This window comes from Larus michahellis, chromosome 8 (assembly GCF_964199755.1).
Source record: "Larus michahellis chromosome 8, bLarMic1.1, whole genome shotgun sequence".
NCBI classification, from domain to species: Eukaryota; Metazoa; Chordata; class Aves; order Charadriiformes; family Laridae; genus Larus; species Larus michahellis.
In genome coordinates this window covers 2,594,122-2,609,527 of record NC_133903.1, presented here as the reverse complement: position 1 = coordinate 2,609,527, position 15,406 = coordinate 2,594,122, and the positions used below count along the sequence as shown (strand labels likewise).

Sequence of the window (15,406 nt, the reverse complement as noted above, 5' to 3'; positions counted from 1 at the left end):
AAGCAGGACGCAGAAGGCCAGAGAGGGCGAGCGGCCAAGATTTTATTGAGGTCAGGCGTTTACGGAAGAGCAGAGCCGAAGCCACCCATCTTTGTGCTGGGCTTTGAGAACTCGATAAATGGCGCAAGTGGGAAGCAAGGGGGCAACCCGAGCCTAAACCGTTTGCTGCGTCAGCTGTAACCAGTCCACCGGTCGCTGCGGTAAAAGAGTGTGTTTAAGAGGGTGTTTATTTGGATACTTAGCTTTATTGAGAGAAAACTGCTGGGAACTGGGCTTCCTGTCTGCTCCCTACACCCTGCCCAGGCTCCCTCTGTATTTACCAAGAAGGGTATAATCTCTTTTCAGATGGGTGGTCATTTAATTTGTTGCTCGTAAAGTGAAGATGTGGCTCAAATATCCCACAAGGAACACAGAGACATTCAGAATAGGAAGTTGCGCAAAAATAATGTGCCCGTGAGACAGATGGGGGGTCTTGTCTGTAAAAACTGTGCAGGAAGCCTTATTTCCCAGGGAAGCCTCCTGCACTTCTCATTCCTTGCTTGATTGGAGTGTGTTTAGGATTCTCTTTTCTCCGCTTGTTGTGAATTTAGAGGGTTTCTCTTTCATCTGGAAAGAAAAGGATTGGGCATTTGCAGGCTTCTTGAGGCTGTTGGTTTCTGCATCATCACCACCATGGCACCTCCAAGTCTCTGTTGTAGAATTACGCATTTTTAGTGGTCATTTCTGCATCTGACAAGCCTGTTTGCTCCATGAGAGTCCCCAGCTGGGATGTGGGGTGGACACCCACAGCAGTGAAGGTCCAGGGTGTGTAGGAAGTCTGGAGCACGGCAACTTGAATGAAGCAAACCCTTCGTGCTTTAGTTCCTTAGCTGTAACACCTGACAGCAGTGCCTGTTTCAGCAGTGATCAGTTCTAGCCAAACTGTGGGCCAGGTACAAACCTCAGGTCTTGTTCACTGACTGACGAAGTTTTGTATTTTTCCATTTTTTTCATTCCCCTCCATGGAAGTCCCTGAGATGAAAAGAAAATCAGCAGTTTCAGCTACCAGATGATTCCAGCGTATGTTGGTAAAATTCACTTGGCACCTCTTGCCTCTCACGTCACTACAGAACAGCTTGTGAAGGAAGCCTGTGTCCCCTTGGATGCTTTGCATGTTATCTGCCAGGCACCTCTGGATCTTCTTATATTGTAAATGACTCCTAAGCTCATGGGCTTTCCTTATGTGACCTTAAAATCTTCCCTTCTTCCTTTCTTCCAGTTGGAGGCATGGCTGGAATCAAGCGTCCTTCCTCTGAACCTCAGGAGCAGCCTCTTGGGAAGAAAGCTGTTTCAGAGCCTCCTAAGCCAGTGCCACCAAAACTGCCTCCTGCCCACCCACCTGCCAGAGCTAAGCCAAAAGAAGCCTCCCCAGTCACCACGGTAAGAAATGTGTTTTGGGGTGTTCTTTCAACCTTAAATCTGTTCAGTGAGCTAGAGGGTATTTTGCCAGTTCAAGGCTCCTAGTGGTAAGGACATAGTCTCTAAATTTTCTGCTCACTATGGAGGACTTAATCCCAAGGTCTGGTTACTGCACAGGTTCAGGTGGGAGTCACTGGAAAGCCATCAGTCAGATGGGATTTATCTAGTGGTGAACGGGACATGGCTGTGCTGTTCCTAGATCTTGGGGATGGAGATTTTTAACAGAAGGTATTATTTTTGCTAGAAAACATTGATTAAATTCTTGGAAACAGTTTCAAAGCAGAGTAGAGACAAAAACGGGGTGGAAGAAAGGAAGCTCCTCTCTCAAAAGGGTGAGGACCTTTCCCAGCTAATTCAAATCGGAGACCTTTGCACTTTAGTTTCCCACAGATGGACAAAACCCCCTGGTCCTCTGGCTTTGTGGTCCCCCTTACTCTATCCTCCCGAGGGCTGTTCCACTTCTCATGAACACGGGGTTATTGGGAGCAGGGATTTTCTGGATATCACTTCTCTGTCCCAGCCAACTGGCTGTGCGTGTCAAACTCTCGCCTGCCTGGGAGACTCACAGCTGTACGCGGGGCCACAGTGCTGCCTGCTCACCCACTGTGTTTCCCCACAGAAAGGGGTCCTGGCGGAGAGCGGGAACATTCCAAGCAGCAGCTGTGGGATCTGCGGGAACCACGTGCACCTGGTGCAGCGCTACTTGGTGGATGGGAAGCTCTATCACAGGAACTGCTTCAGGTACAGCTCTTCAAAACGGGGGCGCAGGCCTGTGAGTTGCAGAGGGGCAGCCTGGTTCCCTTGGGACTGGAGGGAGGGTGATGTGAGGCACTCAAGGTGATGGAGGACGTTTTTGTCCGAGTGGAGGCAACCTGGGCCTGCTCTTGACCTGTGCATAGGGGAAACTCTTTGCGCAGGTCTGTTTTCACCCACGCCTTTCCTACTTCAGGCCATGCTATCAGCAGCTCCCGTTTTGGTGCCTGAGGAATGTGCACACAGGGTCTGCTCACTGCCAGTGTGGTACCTTCACCCTCCCTGTGCTGACAGTGGAACTGTGCCTGCACTCTCAGCTGCGTGTCAATGGCCTCCCAGTGCTCTGGAGGATGTTTTCTGAGACCTTCTTATCCACAGGTGCAGGCAGTGTTGGAACGTGCTTCTTCCTGGAAGCTACAAAGCTGGGCCTGAGCCCGGTACGTTCATCTGTACCAGCCACCAGCAGCCAGACAATGTCCAGATCTCTGGTCTCCGCAGTTCGGGGAGCAAACCGGAGCGCACCCCAGCCCCTACCGCTGCCAGGGCATTCCAGAAAACAGCAGAACCCAAGAAACCGGAGCAGGTGTTGAAGAAACCCAGCCAGGAAGGCCTTGCTAATTCAACCAAGCCATCTGTTTCATCTTCTGGAAGTTCTGGCTTCAAAAGTGTAAATACTCCGTGGTCCTCTTCACCCGTAAATAAACCAAATGACTGCAAAGGTACCCCGTTGGGAAATAAAACAGATCACCATGAAGGTACCCCCTCAGGGCCTCTTTGGACAACCTCCACAACAAAAACACAGCAAGCCCGAGAAAATTTTTTTCGGTCGGTGGAGTCTTCCACCAATAAAACCTCTGACACTAAAAAACAAGTCCCTTCTTCTCATGGCCCTGGTAAAACTCCCTCTGCCAGAAGCACTACTGAGGTCAGTCCAGTGAATGCTGAGAAGGATCAGGCACGTAACCACATTATACAGGCTCTGGCTGGATCAAACACCTCTCCAAACAGGCCAGGAGGACCCACTTCCACTGGCTCCTCAGCATCCAGCAGGTAACTGCTATTTCTTTCCCTCTTTACTCCCAAGATAATCCTTGGGATAACTTGGAGAACGCCCTGCATCTTTCTTCCCTTTTTCCTGACTGCTTTTGTGGATGAGATTTAAAGACATGTAGAGGGACTCATCCAAGTCTTTGGAACAGAGGCCAATAAAAACGTCTGTCCTTTCAAAAAGACTCACTAGGTTGTTCTTTTTTGCAGTGGCAAGTTTTCTCCCAGCAGTCCTCAGTGGCAGAGTCCAGCTCCGAAAGCACAGTCCAGCAAACCAGGGTACACAGCACTGAAACAGGAGAAGATCACAGACCCTCTGCCCAAGAGCCAGGCTGCCAGCAAACCTGTTGACTCTGTGAACAAGCCAGAGTCGAAAGGCATCAAAGGTGAGCATGACGGATTCACATGAAGCTCTGCCTGGACACAGCATGCCAACTTTATGCTTTTCTCTTGGACCAGTGCACTGCATGTGTCAGTGACTCAAACACTTTCTGTCTGTACCACCACTTAAGGGTTTTCTGCATTCTGGGGCTCAACACACCTCCATTTGTCCCTGTGTAACTGCTCTCTTCAAGCATGGCGAGTTTTTCTTCTCTGAGGATATCCGGGTATTTGAAGTTGTACTAGCTGTCATCAAACGTTGGGATCATGGTAGATTTCAGAGGCTTAGGCAGACTTTTCCAGACCTTGCCAGAACTTCAGGATGATTTTTGTGATTGCAGCTGGGGCTCACCCAGCCTCCTTGCCTGTTTTGAACCGAGCTACCACCACAATGACTGACCAGTGGGCTGAGGGATGATGTTCTGGGGGTACCCAGTATCTCAACCACTTCCAGATGGCCTGTCTTTTTTGGGGGCCGGAATTAGTATCTGTCTGCAGTTTGCTGTGAGCTTGTGGGTTTTTTCTCTCCCACACTTCCTGCCCCATCCTTTGGTCTCTGAGGTCTGAGCTGGTTGTGTTACGTTGCTGTTGAACATGCCCGTTCATTTACACACAGTGGCTATGTTTCTGTAGCTGCATAAGGTTTAAAGCGTTTGATCCAAAAGGGTTAAAATGCCACCAAGGTTATTTGCTATCTATTGTATGTGAATTTGTCTGTGTTAAACTTGTTGAACTGGTGCTGGTTTGCTGCAATAACGTCACAGTATCTACCCCAGTGCATGGCTTATCTCCTAAGATCCTCCTGAGACACAGATCTCGCTTGTTTCTTTTTATTGGATCTGATGTTATCTTGGTATGTCCCTTCCTTTAGGAAGCAAGAACGTTGGTGAAGACAAGTCTGAGAGCCCAGCAGAGTGGAGATCTCTGTTGAAGCCTGTGGCCAACAAGTGAGTGTCTTGGAGCTGGTGGGTCTCTGTGACAAGTGAATGGGGATGTTCGTGTCTGCAGCTGCATTTGTTGCTGCAGGTCTGTGTACACGTAGGAGGGAAGAGCTCCTGTGTTTTAATGCTTCTGTGTTTGACAATTTGATGGAAAAGGCAAAGGCTTTCATCTCTGGGGAGGGAAAACATATTTCAAATTGTGGGACTCTTGATTAGAAAAGTGTGACTATCCCAGATCCAGCCCCGGATGTCCAGAACTCTTCCTGTGGACCATTCTGCAAGAAGAATGGTTTCCTACCTTTGTCTTTCTTCTTTGCAGAGACCAAGGTGGCTCTAAGAAACCTACTGATAACTCCCAGGTGGGAACAGGGAGCCCAGCACACAAGGAGACAAAGCCAAGTCCGTTAGTTGTCCCATCAGCAAAGCAGGACTCCGGTATGAAGGATATAAGCTTTGCCTCCATTCTGCTAGTCAGGCAAGGGACAGGCATTAGTGCTGCAAGGCACACGTGAGGAACACGTTGGTGGAGATTGTGTCTTGCTTTCAGGGATTCTTGCTTTCTGCACCTGCTTTGGCCCTGTGGTGCCTTTATTTGGAGAGCCATCCTTCCCCCAGGAGAGGGACTCGGTCTTCACAGGGTGCCCTTCTTCTGCAAGACAGCTAGCAAGATTTTGCTTACCCTCTCTTGCATAAATGTGAAATTGTGAGAAATCTTGGTGATGGTTCCCAACCTTTTATTCTTCTCCTCTGCCCTTCTCTTGTACTCTGGCTTTGTAATCGGTGGTTTTTCCCCTGTTTCCTTTGGGCTTGTGCCCCTTGCTATCATCAAGAGAGGAGAACTAGGACTAGAAATGAAAGAGGCTAGGGGTGAGTGCCAGAGATGCTGGGCAATAAAGGGATTTTTATGAGATGAAGGTTGAAATTTCTTACCCAAAACCTGTCTGTGCTTCTTAATCCAGCTTCATCTGGTGGATTCATGAAGAAGAGGTTGATCCCCAGCTCAGATCTTATCAGGAGCTGTCAGAATTCAAAGCAAGGCTGGGAAGACTCTGGGAGCTCTGCGAAGAAGGAGGAAGAGGGCGACCAGTTGAAGAAAAGCACTACCACATGTAAGGTGTCTTCTGCCTGCTAAAAGGCACTCTCTCCTCTGCACTGTCAGGGGACAGACTGAGTGGTCAATATGGGAGATGTGTCCCTGAGTTTTCTGTGGCTAAGCCTGTGGCTGTTGTCATTGGGGAAAAATCTGTGTCATTAATTTTAATTAGCCAGCTTGGCCTAAGCAGGAACCAGCTGGACCAGAGAATTTGCTGGGAAGGGAATAAATTAAAATAGGGATTTTTCAGGGTCGCTGCCCTGTCATTCTTTAGACTCAAAGCTATGAAGAGGACCATCTCCTAATTCGAAGGGAATTGGGATCTAGTTGATGTCTCTCTTCCTCTCTAGTTGAGTGGCTTTGGGAAATGAAAGGAATGCAGAGAACTGTCAGCCAGAGACTCCAGCTGGCAGGACACACAGTAGCAGCAGCCAAGGCTGCTGCTTCTTGTACTTTCAAAAGATGTTCTGACCAGTTTGTCCCTACCCTTAATCCAGTTTGTTCCTGTATGTTCAACCACAGCTTTACTGTGTACCTCTCCTCCTACACCCAGTTGTCCTTTCTCCTACATATCCCACCACAATGCAAATCATAGACTGATAGAATCATGTCGGTTGGAAAAGACCTTTAAGGTCATTGAGTCCAACCATAAACCTGGCACTGCCAAGTCCACCACTAACCCATGTCCCTCAGCACCATGTCTACACAATTTTAAATACCTCTAGGGATGGTGACTCAAACACTTCCCTGGGCAGCTTGTTCCAATGCTCGATAACCCTTTTGGTGAAGAAATTTTTCCTAATATCCAATACAAGCCTCTCCTGGTGCGACTTGAGGCTGTTTCGTCTTGTCCTGTTGCTTTTTCCTTGGGAGAAAAGACCAACACCCACCTCGCTACACCCTCTTTTCAGGGAGCTGTAGAGAGTGATAAGGTCTCCCCTCATCCTTCTTTTCTCCAGGCTAGACCACCCCAGTTCTCTCAGCTGCTCCTCACAAGACTTGTGCTCCAGACCCCTCACAACCTTCATTGCCCTTCTCTGGACTCACTCCAGCACCTCATTGTCTTTCTTGTCATGAGGGGCCCAAAACTCAACATAGTATTCGAGGTGCAGCCTCACCAGTGCCGAGTACAAGGGGATCATCACTTCCCTAGTCCTGCTGGCCACACTGTTTCTGATACAGGGCAGGATGCTGTTGGCCGCCTTGGCCACCTGGGCACGCTGTGCTGGCTCATATTCAGCCACCTGTCGACCAACAACCCCCGGGTCCTTTTCCACAGGGCAGCTTTCCAGCCACTCTGCCCCAAGCCTGTAGCACTGTTATGACCCAAATGCAGGACCCGACACTTGGCCTTGTTGAACCTCAAACCATTTGCCTCGGCCCATCGATCCAGCCTGTCCACATCCCTCTGCAGAGCCTTCCTACCCTCAAGCAGATCAACACTCCCGCCCAGCGTGGTGTCATCTGCAAACATACTGAGGATGCACTTGATCCCCTCATCCAGTTTGTTGACAAAGATATTAAACAGAACTGGCCCTGATATTAAGCCCTGGGGAACCCCACTTGTGACCGGCCACCAACTGGATTTAACTCCATTCACCACAACTCTCTGGGCCTGGCCTTACAGCCAGGTTTTTTTAGCCAGCGAAGTGTACGCCCATCCAAGCCATGAGCAACCAGTTTCTCCAGGAGAATGCTGTGGGAAACGGTGTCAAAGGCTTTACTAAAGTCTAGGTAGACAACATCCACAGCCTTTCTCTTGTCCACTAAGCGGGTCATCTTATCACAGAAGGAGATCAGATAAGTCCAGCAGGACCTGCTTTTCATAAACCCATGCTGATCGGGCCTGATCGCCTGGTTGTCCTGTAGGTGCTGCATGATGGCACTCAAGATGATGTGCTCCATGACCTTCCCAGGCACCGAGGCCAGACTGACAGGCCTGTAATTCCTCAGATCCTCCTTCCGGCCCTTGTTGTAGATGGGCATCACATTTACTATCTTCCAGTCAACCGGGACCTCCCCGCTTAGCCAGGACTGCTGAGAAATGATGGAAACTGGCGTGGTGAGCACCTCCGCCAGCTCAGTACCTTTGGATGGATCCATCCGGCCCCATGGACGTGTGTGTCTCAGTGGTGTAGTAGGTCACTAACCATTTCCCCTTGGGTTATGGGGGCTTTGTTCTGCTCCCCATCCCTGTCATCCAAGTGAGGGGGCTGGGTACCCAGAGAACAATCGGTCTTACTGTTAAAAACTGAAACAAAGAAGGCATTAGGTACCTCAGCCTTTTCCTCATCCTTTGTCACTGTGTTTCCCCCTGCCCTCTGATAAAGGATGGAGATTTTCCTTAGTCCTCCTTTTGTTGCTAATGTATTTATAGAAATATTTTTCATTGTCTTTTATGGCAGTAGCCAGATTAAGTTCTTATTGGGCTAGAAATTTTCTGGAACTAACCTGATATTTGCTGCTGTCCTCTTTGCGTGACTTGTTTGTTCTCCCCTTTCCTTACCCCACCTGGCACTGTCTTACGTGTCTGGACTAGAATGTCCTCACGGCAGGGCTCAGCCCTGACCCTGATATTTGTCTCGGAGCAAGCAGGATGGGTCTCAATGGCTCGGTGGCCTCATGCTGTAGTAGTTGTTAGCTGGTTTCAGCATTGTCCTCAGCCTGCGCCTCTGACAGCTACGAAGCATCCAACCTCCAATTGCATTGTCTATTTTAAAGACTGACATAATTTTCCCAAAACTTTCCATCTCCCTTTTCCTCAGACTCAGCCACAAGGTTCAGCATTACATCTTTCCCAGGAAGTGTGCTGTTAAGATAAGGGAGGCTGGTTTTATATCCGTCTTTCTAAAGTTTAATGATTGCCGTTGGGGAGTGCCCGCTGCGGGAAACTTTCCCAGCAGTCTGTCCCCGTTTTCCACGTCTGTGCAAGTCTGCCATCTGAAAGGCTGTTCTCTCGGCGCTGTCGCTTGGCAGCCTGTGGGTTAAGGAGAGACTTGTTGCTCCTCTGTATAGGTCTTTACTTCAGCACTCAGAGAGCTACTGTGAAGAGTCAGCTACTGTTCCTGCCCTTAGTGCTCCATGTGTTGCGTGGGGCAATATGGATGGTGAGCATTTCTGTAGGTCGTTAGTTTTCTTTGGTATAAGTAGTGTTTTCTGTTGAGAAAGGAGGCTCTGACTGTACTACTTCCAGTTTGCAGGCAAGCAGCCCAACCCATCTTGTGTCTGGCAAGACAGAACTTGAGGCTATCAGGGGATATCGCACCCTGAGCTGGTCAGGAGAGCATCGTTTTACTAGCTGTTCCCCTCCAGTGACCTTGGCCTCCTCACGATCAGTGGTGCAGCTTTCTGCCTTGGTTGGAGAAGCTGCAGAGATCAGCCAGAAGGGTCCTGGAGGTGCAGGGCTGAGGTGGGAGAGGGAGGTGTTGCTCGGACGGCGGCAGCAGGCTGCCCATGGCAGGCCAGGTCCTTCTTGGAGGAACCTTTGAGAGACGTGCGAGTCGCAGGTGGCGTACAGGCCAACAGAGCAGCATCCAGAGGGAATGGTAACCTGATGGAGGCCAGCGGTGCAGGGACAACACAGCCGCTTGCCACATCCAGCATCTTCTCCTTTTGCACTCTTCCTGGGAAACGCAATAGAGCAGGGACTGGGTGACTGGAGAGCTGTCCTTGAGCTCTGCCTCCAGTCAGCACCAATTGCCAGAGACTCTCAGGGAGCTCCCCTAGTCTGTCCCGTCTTTCTCCTTGTGTGTGCTGAGCCTGCACCGCTGCTGCCTCCTTTACAGCCCTGCTCTTTTGATACTAGAGTTTTCCTTCCTATCACATCATCCACGTACGCCTCTGTTCTCTCTCTGTGGTAATTATCCAGCCCGGCCCCTCGGGTATCCGAATACCTCACACTCTTCTGTAGTTATCCTTGCAGCACAGTTGGGCAGAGGAAGCTGAGGCACAGTGGAACAAACACACGTTGCTTAAGGATTGATTTTTAATAGGTGTCCAGGGCTTAAATAACACTGTGTAGTGGGGCTTAAGGGACTTCTCACCTAGGAAGTGTTTTGTGGAAGGAATTGAACCTTGGTTTCCTGAGGCTTATGCTGAGGTCCCCTAGACCATCTTTTGTTCATCAGTATTTACTGATGCTTCTTTGTACAAGAGCACTTGGAGGGGCATTTTGAAGTATATCTTGGTGTTTCCTGTGACAGTAGCCCAGTATTTCTGTTCTATCCTTTGGAAGCTTAATAAGGGGTGGCTTTTGCCACAATAGGTGTCTTTGAGTTTTAACAAGCTAATAAATGAACATGGAAGTCAATATTCTCATGTGCAAGCTCCCACGTCACACCTGAGTTAGGTGACTGCCTGTGCCCTGCAGACACATCTCTCCCCTCAGTCAGGCATGCCGATACACGCCTGTCGTCATTGCTCTCTGTTGGGTGGCAGGGACCTGTTGTGCTCTCTGGTGGTGTAGGCACTGTCCCACACCACAAAAATATTTAAAGTTTATTGTGTTGATTTTGTTTTTTTTTTTCTCCCTTCTAGTTAAACCCTCTGTTCCGGAAAGCATCCAGAGCCCCGAAGCAGTGTCCCCAACCAAGGTATGGCTGGAAACCTGGTGTAAAGGAGCAGGCTGGGGTTGCTGGGTGTGCTACTGGAGTGCTTACCCAGAAATATCTCAGTTTGTCTTATTGGGAGGGTTTATTTGACTCCCTGGGAAAAGGGTGAAAGGCTGTGGGGCAGAGAGAAGGTGGAGAGACTGCGGTTATCTCCATGCAGGGGGATGATAGAGGCTGGATTAAGGCAGTGACAAAGAAAATTCTGGTAGATGTAGCCTTCCCCAACAAAGGAGGAGGAATGTCTGTGGATTAATGAGTGTGGGTAGATGTTATCACTCAGCCGATGTATCAGCGCTGTAACACTGCAGTGGCCGCTGCTCTGTTGGGAGCAGCCAGCTCTGCATCTCTGCTGCCTTGGCCCTTCCAGAACATGGTTCTGCAGTTGGGCTCCTCATGTCATTTCCCATCTCCATTAGGGCTGTGACCTCAGCAGGCAGTCTGAGGGCACTAAAGCTGTATTTGTTCCTAATTGTGTTTTCCTAGCTGCACCCAGACTACCTCTCCGAGGAGGAAATCCAGGAGAAGGTGCGTGACATCGAGAAGCAGCTGTTTGAGCTGGAATTGAAAGGAGTGGATCTGGAGAAGCAGCTGCGTGGTTGCGAGGGAGGTAAAGAAGACCATGGGCCAGCTATGTTATGGTGGGAAGGTGTCAGGCTCATGTCCTACCCCTGGGCATTATTGGCTCCGTTTCTAGGAGCTCATGCTACATGTGAGACACCAGGTTGCCAAAGGTACCTGGTATAGCAAGATAAAGCCCTGGGAATTTTGAACCCTCTCTGGCTATTTCCTAACATATTGTTTGAGCAAGGTCTTGTGTTTATTTGGCTGAAGATCAGGGAGTTTGGGGAGTGGAAAGCTGCTATTGATCTGGCTTTTGGATCCAAAGCCAGACTGGCCGTCGTGGCTGGCTCCAATTTGGCAGGGCTCAGTGAGTTCATTCAGAATGGCAGAGTTGGGCCGGCCACACAGAAGATGAGTTGGGTACCCTGTGGTAGGGTATCTGTGAGCATCTTCCTTCGACCTGCAGGGAGTGATCTGCACCCTTTCCCTTGTACCCAGGGGTACCAAAGATGAGCTGTTTTCATGTGAGGTTGCCTGTGGCTCATATAAGTTAACCTAGGCTCTCCCTCAAGTGGTTGTGTGTTTAAGCCAGGGAGACTGAACCGATGCAGCTTCTGAAGGGGTCTTGCCCTTTGTCTCCTTTGCAGACGAGTCTGAGGATGCCCTCATGGTGGATTGGTTCAAACTGATCTATGAGAAACAGCTGCTGCTCAGACAGGAATCGGAGCTGATGTATAAGTAAGTACAACCAGAAATTCACCCTTCTGCTTATGCGCTTCACCTGTGAGCGGTAAGCAGGGAAGGACAGGGAATGTGGCAGCCCAAAAAATAACATGCCAATTGGTAGGATGAGGGAGGGCTTGAGGACGTCTCTGGGAGAACTGCCAGTATCCTGAGGTATTAGCTGATGGGCCTTTGAGCACTGATGGGCACCCGGGGTCTGTGATGAGTTTGTGGGGAGGGAAACCTTACAAATGTGATGGAGGAAGATTGCCCTTGACTCGCCAGCACCCATGTGGTCAGCAGTGTAGAGAAGAGGCTTTAGCACAACATGAGAAGTGTCCATCCCTGGGGCAGGGAGAGGCAGTAACTCATCACTTCTGTGGTTCCTTCCAGGATGAAGCAGCAGAAACTGGAGGAGCAGCAGTGGAACATTGAGATGGAGCTGCGACATCTCATGAGCAAGCCAGGTAAGGACCAGCTGCGCTGAGAGTCCTACTGGCCCCTGGCTGTGTGGAGCCCTCCGCTCTGCGTGCCAGCCCTGGGATGTCCTTCAGAGCTGAATGACACTGCCAGGGATTGCAGTTTCACTGCAGGGTGTCTCCCGACTGTGCTGTCGAGCTGTCAGGTGCAGACACCCTGAAGCATCCAACCCACCTGTGCTTTCTGAGGGGATGTAAGATGTGCCCCTGAGCATGAGGATGATAAAATTTGGGTCTGTGAGAGGGACTTGCTGCAGCAGGGTGGAGGCAGCAGCCACAGCGGGGAGGTACTTACCTATAGCTGTGAGATGGGCTTCTCTTGTCTTGTGCAGAGGAACTGAAGACACACAGGGAGAAGGAGCGAGAGAAGGAGCTGCTGGACTCGTACCTAAACACGGTCAATGATCGGAATAGCATCGTGGAGTGCCTGGATGAGGACAGACTCAGGTGAGGGCCTTCAGATGGTGGGAGATGAGCCAACACTGGGGATGATTTCCTCTGCTGCCCAGGCTGTAGGGGTGGATGAATGGCTGTAATCCAGACTTCTGCTCCATGAGAGGTGGGTGGTGACCTGTCACCAACCATCTTGTCCTAAATGCTGCTGCCATTGCTTCCTTGGCAGCTGTTAGAAACTGAGATCAGGACCGCAGCCATGTTCAGTGCTCTCTCAAGCTAATGCTGCTGTGAGGACAAGGGCTGTGAAAATGTATAAGGCTGGGAAAGAGAGGGAGAGGCTGGAGCTGGGGAGGATGGAGGCAGCATGGGAGCTGCAGGAGGACTCTGGGAACATGAAGCCAGGAATGTTTGTCTGCTGCAGCAGCTGAAAGAACAACTGTAGCCGAGAGGTGGATCCTGCCCCAAGTTCAAAGGAAGACTGCTGTGTCAAGTAGCTGGATTTGTGCCTCCTGTTGCTGAGAGCAGCCTCCGTTTCTTGACCTCAGGGTACAGACTCCAGCTTGAGGATTCTAGTAATGCTCAGGCTTTTGGCTCTGGCCTTGCCCAGGCCCAAGGAGACAGCAGTGCGTTTGTCCCTGACTGCAGTGAGCACCTCTGCAGCACCCCAGGCTGCTGATGTCTTAACCTTTATTCATCTCCTCGGGTGCGGTGGTGTTTCACCACTCAGTGAGTTCAGATGATTCATAGGCCAGCTGGGGCAGCGGCCTCCCTGCCGCAGTGCTGGACTGCCACGGTCTGGAAATCCCTGCACAGAGCCTTGATTTCAAAGAAACCAGATGCAATTTGCTCATGTCTGGGACTCCTCTAACTGGTTGGGTTTTTTCCTGCACTCTTCTTAGGGTGTGCTGTGGAGGTTGGTCATTTTGACAATGGGAACAACAGTAGTCTTTGCAGGGTTTTTCATGTCTACCACCTTGTCATGAAACGTGGCAGTTTTCTAATGCCATGCTGTTCCATTACAGAGAGCAAGAGGAGGACCAGATGTTGGCAGACATGATCCAGAGGTTGGGTAAGGGCCCTTTCTACTCTTACGGAGCAGCACTGGGTGGCACTGGGGCTGTGGGTCTCAACCTGCTCTGTGTCTGCTCCCTCTCCTGCAGATGGATCTCTCGAGAGCCAGGAGACAGACAAGAAGAAGAACAAGTTCCGCTTGTCCAAAATATGGAAGCAGAAAAATAAGAGTAAAGCTCCGGAGTGATGTTCCTTTGCCCAGCGGCCCAGAGAGGGTCATCAAAGGGATGTTCATTCCTCACTGCTGCTTTTCTGGAGTCATGCAGGACTGTGATGAGGCTTCTCTGCTCCCTGACATGCAGCCTGCAGGTTTGCGGACCAGATGGACGGTTTGAATCCCCTCTGGCCCTGGTGTGGGGCCCAAGGATGCCTTTCCCAGAAGATGGACTTTTGAGATTGTTTTTCTTCTTTGGACCTAGCTCAGAGCTGGCTTCAGCCTCTTCGGCAGCTCAGGAGGACAGAGCTCAATTTGCCCATCCACTGCTCGGGTGATTACCATCCTGAATGCAGGAGCATGGCACTGCGTGTCACCCCACAGTGCCCCACTCATGTCAGCCAGGGCTGCACCAAGGACGCTGTGCTGGTCTGCGAAAGAGCCTTTCTCCCTCCCTTCCTCCCCCTCTGCGTGCGCTGTGGCTCTTTGGCCAGGATCAGACACAGAGAGGGAGGTGCTATGGGGCAAGAGCAATTGAGGGTCTCCCCCTTATTATGCCAGTGCAAACTGGAGCTGCAGGCCCCAGCCGAGGGGAGGCAGGGAGCAGAACCACCTCTGTATCTATGGGGTGGGATGTCCTAGACCCAGAGAGGTTTCAGCAATAGTGCTCTGTTTCCAGACCTCCTTTTGGGAGGTGCTGTAGGCTGGTTTCTCAAAGCCATGAGAGGTTGCTTACTGCTTCATTCCCTCTGTGGGGGAGATTTGTAGCTTCCTTCTCTCTCTGACTGCACAGTGAAGCAGGGTTTTCATTGCCCATCCTGCCGAAGACAAACAGAAGTCTTCTTTTTAACAACCTGGTGCTAACTGGGAGCAGAAGGGAATTAATGGGTTTGCCTCACCCACTAGTCTTCCGTGTGGAACCAGCATTTCATCTCCTGAGGCTTTGTCCCTGGACAGCCAGCGCCCTCAAGGGGTGCTGTGGTTCACCTTGGTGGGACCAGGAGAGTTTGAGCAGGTCCTGGGCTGTTGGCAGTGGGTCTTTCCACTCTTCCCTCAGTCCACAGTGACTGGAGCCAGACCCCTGCACTGTGTGGCAGCATCCTCTCTTCCCACTCAACTTGGGGAGCAAGGATGAAGATGGGCAGGGAAAGATCGGAATAATTCATGTCTCTAACTCTGGTATGTGTGGGGTTCCCTGCCCTTCCCTTCTTCCTCCTCCAAGCCAGGTACGTTGGGGTTTCTTGGGTCCTGCTCTCCAGCAGGACCTGGAATTTTGCAGGGAGGAGGTTCGCTGCCCGCTGTGCCCGGTGGCAAAGTGGAGGCGATGCATCCCTTACCCACGAGGTGGCAGTGGGACTCTCTGTCCCAGGCAGCCCGCCCCGGGCACCGCAGGGGTGTGCTGGGTGAGGTACCAAGTGCCCGAGGGGGTTCCTGGTGCCCACAGTGTGTGCCATGTGTAGACATGTGGTGGGTCACCCTGTACCTGCATATGCTTTTGTCCAATAAAGAGTTGCTGGAGCAAATCTCGAGAGTCCCAGCGCGAGTTTGGGTGTGGGTTACTGAGGTGTGGGCTGCCCTGGTCACTGAGCACTGAGGATCCTCCTCTGGAGCTGGGAGCGGTAGCAGGAGCTTGGCGTAGCTGTGGTGGAGAGGCTCCCCTGCCCAGAGCTTGCAGACCAACTGCAGGTCCCGGGAGTGCAGCAGCACCAAGGGATTTCTCAGTGATTTCATTGACATGT

General features: G+C 50.9%; 1 protein-coding gene across 3 annotated transcripts in view; it reads left to right on the top strand.

The window, feature by feature from the left end:
* Positions 1-15,187, top strand: part of MICALL2 (MICAL like 2) — a 32,022-nt gene extending 16,835 nt beyond the window's left edge. For all 3 annotated transcript variants that reach the window (XM_074596821.1, XM_074596822.1, XM_074596823.1), the window contains 14 exons: positions 1,259-1,419; positions 2,078-2,199; positions 2,590-3,261; positions 3,469-3,644; positions 4,511-4,586; positions 4,900-5,015; positions 5,540-5,689; positions 10,210-10,265; positions 10,767-10,890; positions 11,492-11,582; positions 11,961-12,034; positions 12,379-12,493; positions 13,465-13,511; positions 13,603-15,187. In XM_074596821.1, coding sequence (XP_074452922.1) covers positions 1,259-1,419; positions 2,078-2,199; positions 2,590-3,261; positions 3,469-3,644; positions 4,511-4,586; positions 4,900-5,015; positions 5,540-5,689; positions 10,210-10,265; positions 10,767-10,890; positions 11,492-11,582; positions 11,961-12,034; positions 12,379-12,493; positions 13,465-13,511; positions 13,603-13,700 — 2,078 coding nt within the window. In that variant the 3' untranslated portion in view covers positions 13,701-15,187. The remainder of the gene's footprint in view (positions 1-1,258; positions 1,420-2,077; positions 2,200-2,589; positions 3,262-3,468; positions 3,645-4,510; positions 4,587-4,899; positions 5,016-5,539; positions 5,690-10,209; positions 10,266-10,766; positions 10,891-11,491; positions 11,583-11,960; positions 12,035-12,378; positions 12,494-13,464; positions 13,512-13,602) is intronic.
* The last annotated feature ends 219 nt before the right edge of the window (positions 15,188-15,406 follow it).